Genomic DNA, 12,621 nt, shown 5'->3' with positions numbered 1-12,621 from the left:
AATACTTCATAGGAAAGTAATATAATGAAAATGAAAAATGTTAAATACAAAGTTATGTAAAAGGTAGGGAATAAAAAGCAAACATGGGGAATGTTTACTTTTCCAAAGGTATTACTGAGTTTTGCATGTTGATTTAATTTTTTAATACTCTCTTGAAGAAAAAACAGCAAAACCACGGTTGAGTTTGCTTTGTAGTGCTTTGAGTCATGGAATAGGGTGAAGAAATTCCTTTCTAAGTAGTTCATTTCTGCCAATAAATTGGCAAGTGTCCCAATACCACTAACTCTAGTAATTTCATAACCATAAACTTCATACTGTGTCCTTAGATACAGAGAGAAATATATTGTGCTTCTCCTAAATAGTAAAGGAGTCTTTATGGGTTTAAGAAAAAAAAAATTAAACACTTTTGTCCAAAACTGAGAAGAAAGAAGTTTTAAAAATGAGGTAGAGGATTTATTAATGACAATAACATAACTGCATGAGTATCAGGCATGAAGTTAAAAGTATCTAAGAAGAAAATAGATGTAAAACAAACTAGGAACAGAGGTAGACTGAACAGGCCAGAGGACTCTGATGGCATCCCTGTGAGAGAGATTTTTGGTTATGGCACTAGAGAAAAGAGACTAATGAAATGGAAGAGGTTCCAAGGAGTTTTAACCATGATTTAGAAGTACTTCCTCTATCTTCTTCAACAAACTTAAAGAGACAGAAAAGGAAAACACTGATTTACATTTGAATGCATTTAAAAAAGAGCCCTGCTAATATCAGCTATCTTATGATCATGACCCATGGTAATTGCTGGTGTCATTAATACATAATCTTCGATGATATTTCAAATGATTTTTTAAAGCTTTTCAATGTATTCTTTTCTTTTACGGCTAAGGTGTTGGGAAGACAGTTGTAGGCAATGCCCATTCAGGGACCTGTTTGGGGAGTTCAAGCTAATCTTTAATATCTCATTCTCTCAATGCTGATTCACTGTGATCATCTGTTGTATTTCACTTATCACAAGAGTATAAGTGAAATGTAATAAGATCACAAGGTTAGTGCAGTTATAAGAAAAAGAGTGTGGTATTCATAATTGAAGGATGGGTCTTACTGTTTTGAACAAACACATTCAGTAGTGGCTCATTTTGGTAATACTGATTTGTGGAGCAAATGGAGGAATTACCTAACTATTTCTTCTTATATCCAGTGTGTGCATGGATCATAACCATAGTAGAGATTCAATAAACTCAACAAATGTCCTTTTTAGTTTGATGTGTATATTTTTCCAACCATTTTCAGGAAATTCTATTTAATGAGAGAAATTCAATAAATGATTTAAAAAATATTAATCAGCCATTAGGGCAGATGAATGAATCACTATTAAAAGTAAGAAGACCATTTACCAAACAGGAGTTCTAAATGAACCTCATGATAAGAAAAGTGCTACTCTATAGATAGGGTGGGGATTTTGAAAACAAACACAATCACAGTTTTAACAACATGTGGTTTTGCCATTGTTTTTTTAAACTTTCATTTATTTTTAAGGAGTAGGAAAATTTAATATGAATGGATACCAGTGAATGTGTATAGTATATAGACTTGTTGAATACGGTAGCTACTAGCCATGTGTCACAATTAAGCACTTGAAATGTGGCTAGTAAAAATTGAAATAGGCTGTAAGTACACACTGGATCTTGAGATTTGTTAGTTTTTATATTGGTTACATGTTAAAATGATATTTTGGATATGGTGGGTTAGATAAAATATACCTGATACTTATTTTATTTTTAAAATGTGGCTACTGGAGAATTTTAATGTTATATATACAGTTTGTATTCTATTTCTCTTAACTATGCTGGAATTAAGATTTCTAGATTTTTCTAGGACACATATTTCACCTAATCCCTTGCCACTTGCTTGATTTTTAAACAGATGGAGCCTCATTTCCACCTTTCATTGAGAAGACCCGGGTATTGCAATTCTTTTCCTCTGACATTTGCAGGTAAGACAAAGAAACTGATATGTTCCTATATATCAGAATTCTTTCTCCAAGTGAAAAAACACAGGCATAGAAGATCATACTTGATAATCATATTATTTGAGAAAAATAAAATACATTTAGGCAAGTTTTTCTTGACGTACTAAGAATAAATACAATATGGAATTCATAATATGTTTATTAAGTCTTTAAAAAATTGAAGGTTGTAGAAGGATACTTTGCATAACGAAAATCATTTTCTCCTTCTTCATTTCTAAGCAAGAACATTTCTTTTCTCTTACTAAACTAGTAAAACAGTGAGGCGTGGCTCCACCTGAGCAACCTCATTCTCAATGTGCTCACAGAGTCCTCACAGACGTCAATGGACAGACGACAGAATATCAATAAGGCAACAGAGATCCTAAATGACACAATAGAACAGTTAGACTTAATTGATATTGTCAAAACATTACACCCAAAATAACCAGACTACACATTGTTTTCAAGTGTACATGGAATATTCTCTAAGGTAGACCACATACTAGGACACAAAATAAGCCTCAACAAACTTAAGAGTTTAGAAATTATTTCAGGCATCTTTTCTGACCACAATGGCATGAAACTAGAAATCAACCACAGAAAGAGAAATGAGAAAATAATGATTACATGGAGACTAAACAACATGCTACTAAAAATACAATGGGTCAACAATGAAATCAAAGAGGAAATTAAAAATACCTTGAGACAAACAACTATGAAAATACAACCATACAAAATCTATGGGACACAGCAAACGCAGTCATAAGAGGGAAGTTTACAGCAATATAGGTCTTCCTCAGAAAACAAGAGAAATCTCAAATAAACTAACTTACCACCTAAAAGGATTAGAAAAAGAAGAAGAAACAAAGCCTAAAATGCACAGAAGGAAGGAAATAATAAAGATCAGAGAGGAAATAAATACAATAGATATTAAAAAAATAATACAAAAAAAAATCAAGAGCTGGTGTTTTGAATGGATAAACAAAAGCGACAAAATTCTGCCCAAGCTCACCAAGAAGAAAAAAGAGAGGACTCAGATAAACAAAATAAGAAAGGTACAAGGAGAAATAACAACTGACACCACAGAAACAAAAAAAATCATAAGAGAACACTGTGAACAATTAAATGCCAACAAATTGGACAACTGAGAAGAAATGGACAAGTTTCTAGAAATATACAGCCCACCAAAACTGAACCAAGAAGAAATAGATAATTTGAACAGATTGATCACTAGAAGTAAAATAGAATTGGTAATAAAACAAACAACCAAACAAAAAACCTCCCTGCAAACAAAAGTCTAGGACTGAATGGCTTCACTAGGGAATTCTGCTAAACATACAAAGAAAAACTTATACCGATCCTTCTCAAACTCTTCCAAACATTGAAGAGGAGGGAACACTCACAAAGTTATTCTATAAAGTCACCTCCATCCTGATAACAAAACCAGACAAAGGCATTACCAAGAAAGAAATTACAGGACAATATCTTTGATGAATATAGATGAAAAAATCCTCAACAATATATTAGCAAACTGAATCCAACAATATATAAGAAGAATCATACACTATGATCAACTGGATTCATTCTGGGGCCACAAGGATAGTTCAACATAGGCAAACAATCAATGAGATACACCACATCAGCAAAAGAAAAGACAAAATGTCACAATAGATATGATTATCTCAATAGATACAGAAATATCATTTGATAAAATTCAACATCAATTCATGATAAAAATTCTCACCGAAGTGGATATACAGGGAACATATCTCAGCATAATAAAAGCTATTTATTAGAAACCCACAGCCAACATAATACTCAAAAATGAGAAGCTGAAAGCCTTCCTGTTAAATTCTGGAACAAGACAAGCATGCCCACTGTCACCACTTATATTCAACACAGTATTGGAAGTCCCCATCACAGCAATCAGACAAGAAAAAGAATCAAAGGTATCCAAATCGGAAGGGAAGAGGTAAAACTCCATTATACGTAGATCACATGATACTCTGTATAGAAAAACCCTAAAGACTCCACACAAAAGCAAGGTAGGAGGATACGAGATTAACATACAGAAATCTGTTGCATTTCTTTACACTAACAATGAAATATAAGAACAAGAAAGTAAAAAACCAATTTCTTTCAAAATCACATCCAAAAAATGCTTAGGAATAAACCTGACCTAGGAGGTGAAAGACCTACACTGAGAACTATAAAACATTGATAAAGAAACTGAAGATGATTCAAATAAATGGCTATATCTCATGCACTTGGCTTGGAAGAATTAATGCAGTAAGTCCCCTACATTCGAACGAGTTCCATTCCAAGAGTATATTCGTAAGTCCAATTTGTTTGTAAGTCCAACAAAGTTAGCCAAGGTACCCAACTAACACAATCGGCTATACAGGACTGTACTGTAATAGGTTTATAATACTTTTCACACAAATAACACATAAAAAACAAACAAACACAAAAAATAAAGAAAACATTTTCAATCTTACAGTACAGTACATTAGTACCAGCTACATACCACCGCCACTTTTACTCTTACTTTTGGACATCCTGGGCTTGAAATACAGATACTGCACTACTGTACTCTATACAGTAGTGTACAGTAAAGTACACAAAAGCACAACCACTTGTGGAGGATGCACACACGTGACAATGTATGCCAGACAGGTGAACTAACTTATGTGATTGGACATATGAACGCATGTTCGCATCTTTGAAAGTTCACAACTTGAAGGTTTGTATGTAGGGGAATTATTGTATTGTAAAAATGGCCACACTACCCAAAGCAGTCTACAGACTTAATGTGATCCCTAACAAATTACCCATGACATTTTTCACAGAAATAGAACAAATAATCATCAAATTTATATGGAAACACAAAAGACCCAGAATTGCCAAAGCAATTGTGAGGAAAAAGAACAAAGCTGGAGGCATAACCCTTCCAGACTTCAGAAAGCTACAGTAATCAAAACGGTGTGGTATTGGCAGAAAAACAGACATATGGATCAATGGAACAGCACAGAGAGTCCAGAAAGAAGCCCACATATCTACGGACAATTCACCTTCAACAAAGGAGACAAGAATATACAACGGAGTAAAGAGTCTCTTCAGCAAGTGATATTGAGAAAGCTGGAGAGGTGCATGTAAATCAACGAAGTTAGTACACACCCACACAACATACACAAAAATAAACACAAAATGGCTAAAAGACCTGAATATAAGACACAACACCATAAAACTGCTAGAAGAGGACCTAGGCAAAACATTCTCTGACATAAATCGTAGCAGTGGTTTCTAAGGTCGGTCTCCCAGGGCAATAGAAATAAAAACAAAAATAAACAGATGGGACCTAATCAAACTTATAAGCTTCTACACAGCAAAGGAAAACATAAACAAACTGTAAAGAGAACATAAAGACTGGGAGAAATTATTCACAAACAATGTGACCCAAAAGGGCTTAATTTCCAAGATATACACACAGCTCATACAGTTCAGTGTCAAAACAAACAAACAAACAACCAATCAAAAAATGGGCAAAAGACCTAAATAGACATTTCTCCAGAGAAGACATACAGATGACGAACAGGCACTTGAAAAGCTGCTCAAAACTGCGAATTATTAGAGAAATGCAAATCAAAACTGCAGTGAGGTATCACCTCACACCCGCCAGAATGACCATCATCAAAACGTCTAAAAATAATAAATGCTGGAGAGGGTGTGGAGAAAAGGGAACCCTCCTACACTGTTGGTGAGAATGTAAATTGGTGCAGCAATTATGGAAAACAGAATGGAGGGTCCTTAAAATATAAAACTACGGTTACCAGCAATCTCACTCCTGGACATATACCTGGAAAAGACAAAAACTCTAATTAAAAAATATATATGCACCCCAATGTTCATAGCAGCACTATTTACAATAGCCAAGATATGGAAGCAATCTAAATGTCCATCAACAGATGAATGGATAAAGAAGATCTGGTATATATACACAATGGAATATTACTCAGCCATAAAAAGAATGAAATAATGACATTTACAGCAACACAGATGAATCTACTGATTATCACAGTAAGTGAAGTTAAGTCAGACAGAGAAAGACAAATAGTGTATGATATCACTTATAGGTGGAATCTAAAAAAATTGTATGAACAAGCTTATTTACAAAACAGATTCACAGACACAGAAAACAAACCTACAGTTACCGAAGGGGAAAGTGGGAGAGAGATAAACTAGGAGTTTGGGATTAACATATACACACACTACTATATAAACAAGGTCCTAGTTTATAGCACAGGGGACTATATTCAATATCTTGTAATAACCTATAATGAAAAAGAATCTGAAAAAGAATATATATGCATATATTTGAATCATTTTGCTGTACACCAGAAACTAACAGAACACTGTAAATCGACTATACTTCAATTTTAAAAAATGTCCAAGATGGTGATACCACAGTCACAGAACTATGTTCATGTGCTCTACTGACACTACAGCATCTTTTCAAATTGATGGGGCCCAGTAGCTATCACACAAGCACTGGCACCCACACTGGTATGCTTGCATCCTAGCTCTGTTTCTAGACACTGTGTGGTGTGGGCAAGTATTTAATATCTCTGAATATTTTCCTTATCTATAAAATTGAAGAGAGTAGCATTTCTTCATACAGAGTTATCTGGCCATTAGAAATATTATGTATTGAGTTCCAGTATGTTGCTGAGGTTATGGTGAACACTTGGTAAATGATGGCGCATAGGAGACATGTATCAAAACCCACATGCACACACCCTAGGAAGTCAGCAGCCCTTCTCTCCAGGATTAAGTTGTGGAAGATTGAAATTTTATTTTCTCTCATTTAAACTGGGCACAAATAGAGGACTTGAGGAAGTCATATATTTACTCTATAAAGGAAACTAACTCTAAATGTCCTCAGTATAAATACTCCACGGTAGTTCACAAACAAAAATTATTCTCAGAAGCTTTTGAAAACAAAGGTAAGAAGAGCTCATACTCAGGTATTGAGTTCTGGTGTGTCTTAAAATATCATAAGAACATTTTTCCTAAGACTTAAGCAAGAATTCTAACAAGATTATATCCAGTTTTTCTAATTTAAAAATAAGAAAAACAGAATCTCCATAATGAAGTTCAGTTTTCCAGAATGAAGCTTTCTTATCTGTGTTTAGATCATTCTATGCTGTGTTTGGAGCTGAAATTAATCTGAAAGGAATCCCTGTGTATAGATTTATCCTTCCATCCTTGGCTTTTGCATCTCCACTTCAAAATCCAGACAACCACTGTTTCTGCACAGAAAAAATTATCTCCAAAAATTGTACCTTATATGGTGTGCTAGATATTGGCAAATGCAAAGACGGTGAGTAAAAGGTCTTGATGTCACAATCCATGGCATAATATGCATTTTTCTTTAAAATGTAAATTTCACCTAGGTTTCCTTTCCACCAGAAATTTAAAGTAAGAAAGTAAAAAGGGCAGAAAGTAAAGGTGATGATAAGATATTTTTGTTCTGATTTTTGTACCGCTTTCAAGCTCCCAGTTGTTTCAGTGTTGCAAAGCTTAGTTATTATTAGGTAAAACCCTACTGATATTTCCCTGTGCTACTTTGGAAAATGTCTCTTTAGGTCCTTTGCTCACTTTTCAACTGGGTTATTTACGTTCTTGAGTTGTGTGAATTCCTTGCATATTTTAGATTTTAATCACTTATGGGATATGTGTTTTGCAAATATTTTCTCCCATTCCATAGGTAGGCTTTTCATTTTTTGATGGTTTTCTTTGCTGTGCAGAATCCCTGTGCTCCTTTTAGATTTAGGGTAAAGTGAAAATAATTCTCAGAATACTCTGAGCATCCCAACTTACCCATCTGATGTTTTTCTAACTTTTTCTACCCTAGAAAATGGTAAATAAAAATAAATATATTTCAGGATGTCTCTGAAAGAAGAATTGACTCAAACACAAAATTTGGAGTCTATCTTATTTTGCTCACCTTTTTCATATTGGAGTGGGTGAGAATAAAGAAAGAAAAGCCTCTTAAATTCTCAGTCCACAGACATATTACTCCCTAAAACATGAAGGTATGTGGTTGTAAATTTGTGTTCAGCAGATAAGCTTTACATATTGAAACCTAAGGGATAAACGACAGACATCAACTGAATGGTTAGTAGGATGATGCAGAAGCTTATATTTTATTTTTGCTCAAAAGTGATTAGATGTAATAATTTTCCCTCACCCTCATTCCCCATTTAGTATTCAAAGCCAACTTTGCATTTCTTTTAACTTAAAAATCTATTTTCAAGGAAATCTTTTGAGTGCTACGCGTAATGAGGAAAATGATTTATCCCAGTTGTCTCTTAAAACTTGTTTTCAGGAAAACCTGTGTACATTTCACTTCCTCATTTTCTACATGCAAGTCCTGAAATTGCAGAACCTGTTGAAGGCTTAAGTCCAAATGAAGAGGAACATAGCACGTACTTAGATGTTGAACCTGTAAGCAAATACATTATTGATCTGATTGGTTTAGCATTTTTTTAAATGAAAGAAAAATTAAGTTCTTGCCTTTCTGTCAGTCACATTTATTGATGATATTTACTGCATCACAATCTTGACAAATTACTTAAAATTTTTTATTGAAGTATAGTTGATTTACAATGTTGTGTTAATTTCAGGTGTACAGCAAAGTGATTTAGTTATATTTATATATATATATGTGTTTTTTTCAGATTTTTTTTCCCTTATAGGTTATTACAAAATACTGAGTATAGTTCCCTGTGCTACATAGTAGGTCCTTGTTGGTTATCTATTTTATATAGAGTAATGTGTATATAATTACCTACTTTTATTTCAAGGAAAATCTCATTGGTTTCTTCCTGTTGTTGCTTATGAAATGTCGAGGTAATTCTATTTTAGTTTTTTCAGCGTATGGAGCTTTATAATCCTTTTTAATTGTTTGTAGGTCAGGGATAGTAATGATGGGTATGATTCTAATTGGCTTAAAACAATTTGGTATAAATTACAGTTTTACTGTCATTTTATACTTAACTGTAACTATTGCTTATATGAAGGGACACTGTAGATCATGAGGGATTAAAAGGTTTTATGGGTATATGCACATTTGAGGCAAGATCTATTATACTTAGCGTCTGGAAAAATCTATTAAATTTCCTATAGTGTAACAGTTTCAACTTTTAATTTATTTTAATATTCTCCTTTTCAAAAGTTAAACGTGCCAGACATGGCACGTTTGTGCCAGACATGCCAGAATTTTAGTGGTCACATTTAATTTTAACTAATGATAGAAGTATTATAATTATACTGATGACACATGGGTTCTGACTGAATATATATTTGACCATATATAATTTGGGATTTAAATTGACTATATGAGTTCTAAGTTTCACTGCTGTTGTTGTTGATTCCCCAAAACCAATTCAGATAAATATCACCTTGACAGTAGGTTGGGCAAAGAAATTGTGTGTGTGTGCATATATACATGTGTGTATAGGTCTGTATACACACATGCATATACACATAAAATGTAATTATGAAGAGTTATGTACATAATATTTAATATGTCTAATTATTTAATAAATTTCACAAGTTTCAAGTACTACAGTTTTACCTTAGGCTCTATATAACAGTAAAAATAAGTTTTAGATATTATAAATGAATTATTTAAAGGAAGTTGGTAATTATTTTAGTTTGTTCTCTTTTTAGATAACTGGATTCACTTTACAATTTGCAAAACGCCTGCAGATCAATATACTGGTTAAGCCAGGAAAAAGCATTGGGTGAGTCTCTTGAACAGGTTCATTATGATTTTTAGTATTTTCTTGCCAGAAAGTGAGTATATGTATGAAATTAAGTGGAAATAATATAAAATTTCAACTTTTCTTTGGCTTAATATCATGAAATAATTAGTTTATAACTTTCATCTGTAATTTAGAATTATATCTAGTGTGTATTGAAATTGTATTTACACATATTCTGGAATTAGTGTATGATGCTGTTTCTCATTTTGCTAGCTGTCCAAATATTTCCAGGACAATTGTTTCTAAAATTCAATTTTAGTTTCCTGGGTATAAATTGTCGAAAGGGAAAATACATGCTTAGAAAAAGTCAATCTAATTAGAAATATGTATTAGAAAGATTTATAAGAGCAAAAGATGCCTGATAAACAGCCATAGTAATATTTAAATGATTCATTACAAGGAACAAAAATCAAGGAACTTAGCAAGTTTAAGAGCAACTAATTTCTGAACATTTATTTACACTAGTAATTACTAACACTTCTGTTATATATGGGTATTATATTAGTATATATTGTTATAATTATTTTCAATGTTTATTACAGAGCATTAAAGGGTCTGAAGCAGAATTATATGGTGCCTATTCTTTGGCTTAATGAGGTTAGTATTCTTATCTCTTAGTCACCAAAAACTGTAAACTTCCTTGTATATAGAAACAGCTTTTAGTGTTTGAAAATTGAATACATATGTATAGAATTTGAAGTTGTATGTGTTTCCATTACCTATATAGGTGAATTTATATATTATTAATTATATAATTAATTATTCTGAGAGAACCAAGCCACACAGAAATATCAGGTTTATGTTAGTTTTCAGTGTTTTTATTTCAGAAGGATGAAGTATTTCCTATAATTTTACATTATTTTCATAATACAACTAGTAAACACTTTTTCTTGTCATAGTGCTTGTGTTAGGAAAGAGTCACACATACACATAACTCCAAGTAACTCAATGTGAATACTGTAGTGCTAATAAAAGCAAACCAAACTTATAAAGACCAGGTAAGAGTAGGTGTCTGCAGTCTATCCGAGTGCCTAACAAGATATTTTTAGTACAAATCACAGAATTGATTAGCCACAGAATGAGGAAATGCACTACAGAAGTCTTTAGAGGAAAGAAACTGTTGGCCTTTCCAATTTCCCTCTGTCACTAGGAAACATCTTTTGGAAAACTGGAAAATATTTCAGTAAGACCTTTGTATAGATCAATGAAGTCAGTGTATTGGAGAGGGCTATATAACATGTTTCAAAGGAAGATTATATTTCTCTCTCTAAATATTGTACCTTGGCATTTACTGCCTTCTTTGACATGAAAAGGGAACTACACTGTCTTTTCTTATAGATAAAGATGACTAACATCTATGCAGTGTTTCGAAAAAAGAGTGATACATAAATGGAGAGTTTTGAGTAATTTGCTCCACTAATCAGCTGAAATAATGCTAATTGTTAACTTGATTACAGACTGGCACAATCGGTGATGAGAAGGCAGAAATGTTCAGAAATCAAGTGACTGGAAAAATAGAACTCCTTGGCCTGGTAGAAATGATCTTAATCAGTGTTGGTGCGGTGATGTTTACTGCTTTTATGATTTCATACTGTGCATGCAGATTGAAGAGTGTAAAATAAGTAAGTATATAACAAAATATATATATGGCTTCAGTAATGTTAGTTTATATATTACTGTTTCCATTTTATCAAACAGGAGTTATAAATTAGGCTGCAAATATTTCTGGACATGTCTGGCCAACTATCATTGTTAATACATCCTCGAAGTTTTGAGATACTAAATGTAAATTAAAACATAAATGAAACCTGAATGAGTAATAAGGCCTACTAATATCAAGCAGATCACTATATTTCATCTTTATTATTGGAGGAATGGGCTAAAATATGAAATTGTCACCTTTCAAAGTTAGAATGTTGCACAAAAGCTATATATGTACTAACTTTTCTTTTGTTGATTATTTCTAGCTAGTTAATTATTTTAAAATTACAAATAATTACTTTAATAGATCAATGACCAGGAAAGTTTATGTAAAACTGAAAATGGTAGCTATTTGGGGAAATTAGAATTTACAAGGGAAAAGAAAATAAAAAGGAAAATTAAATAAGCTAGAAATTAATGAGAAATGAAAACTCAATCAATGATAGAACTAAAATTAGGTAAAAATATGCTATTTTTAAATGAAGATAGCATATTAATATAGAAACAGGATTGTTGCATATAGTCATGCTGTCCAAAATCACAGTGTGCACTCTAGATGTTTAGTGTGGAAGCCCTGATGAATTATTACAATTCAGGAGCTAGAACTGAATACAACAATACAAGAAAACAGAAGACAAAAATGTTCACATAGTAAAACCAAATTACTCAGAGTTTACAGGAAAATCAGCTAAATGTAGACAGATTTGAGTTTTGACAAAACTGTAGAGGTGTTTCAGGCCTCTGTGTTTTAGGTATTACTGCACAAGCCCCCTTGTACATAGAGGAATGAATGCCTGACCCTATCTTCCCTAAGCCTTTCTTTACTAATCATACTTGGCATAGGTATGGCCTGTGGGGGGTAGGGGGGGGAATTTGTCACTTACCCATAGTTTCTGTCCCCCCTCCCTTCCCAGGAACCTCAAAAAATATACACAATCAAAATAAAAGCAATATACTTGGTATGAAAAAATCACAACTTCAAAACAAAAGTCTTCTTGTTCTACTTCCAATCAGCCTGTTGACTGTAACCTGTCATGTAGAAATTCTGGAACTGCCACTGATAATTACTGAGCTTTTATTATGTGC

At 32.9% G+C, this 12,621-nt stretch overlaps 1 protein-coding gene across 1 annotated transcript in view; it reads left to right on the top strand.

Moving 5' to 3' along the window:
* The window catches only part of LOC111164620 (platelet glycoprotein 4-like), a 32,833-nt gene extending 20,418 nt beyond the window's left edge, over positions 1-12,415 (top strand). Inside the window, exons 7-12 of the mRNA XM_022554379.2 lie at positions 1,921-1,990; positions 7,198-7,385; positions 8,394-8,512; positions 9,740-9,813; positions 10,377-10,431; positions 11,292-12,415. Of these exons, the coding sequence (XP_022410087.2) occupies positions 1,921-1,990; positions 7,198-7,385; positions 8,394-8,512; positions 9,740-9,813; positions 10,377-10,431; positions 11,292-11,456 (671 nt within the window). The 3' untranslated portion in view covers positions 11,457-12,415. The remainder of the gene's footprint in view (positions 1-1,920; positions 1,991-7,197; positions 7,386-8,393; positions 8,513-9,739; positions 9,814-10,376; positions 10,432-11,291) is intronic.
* Positions 12,416-12,621: the final 206 nt, after the last annotated feature.

This window comes from Delphinapterus leucas, chromosome 9, assembly GCF_059928025.1.
Source record: "Delphinapterus leucas isolate spDelLeu-1000000601 "Yukka" chromosome 9, BTC_Dleu_Yukka2, whole genome shotgun sequence".
Taxonomy (NCBI): Eukaryota; Metazoa; Chordata; class Mammalia; order Artiodactyla; family Monodontidae; genus Delphinapterus; species Delphinapterus leucas.
Note: the sequence above shows the minus strand (reverse complement) of the source record. Positions and strands in the feature narration are given on the sequence as shown.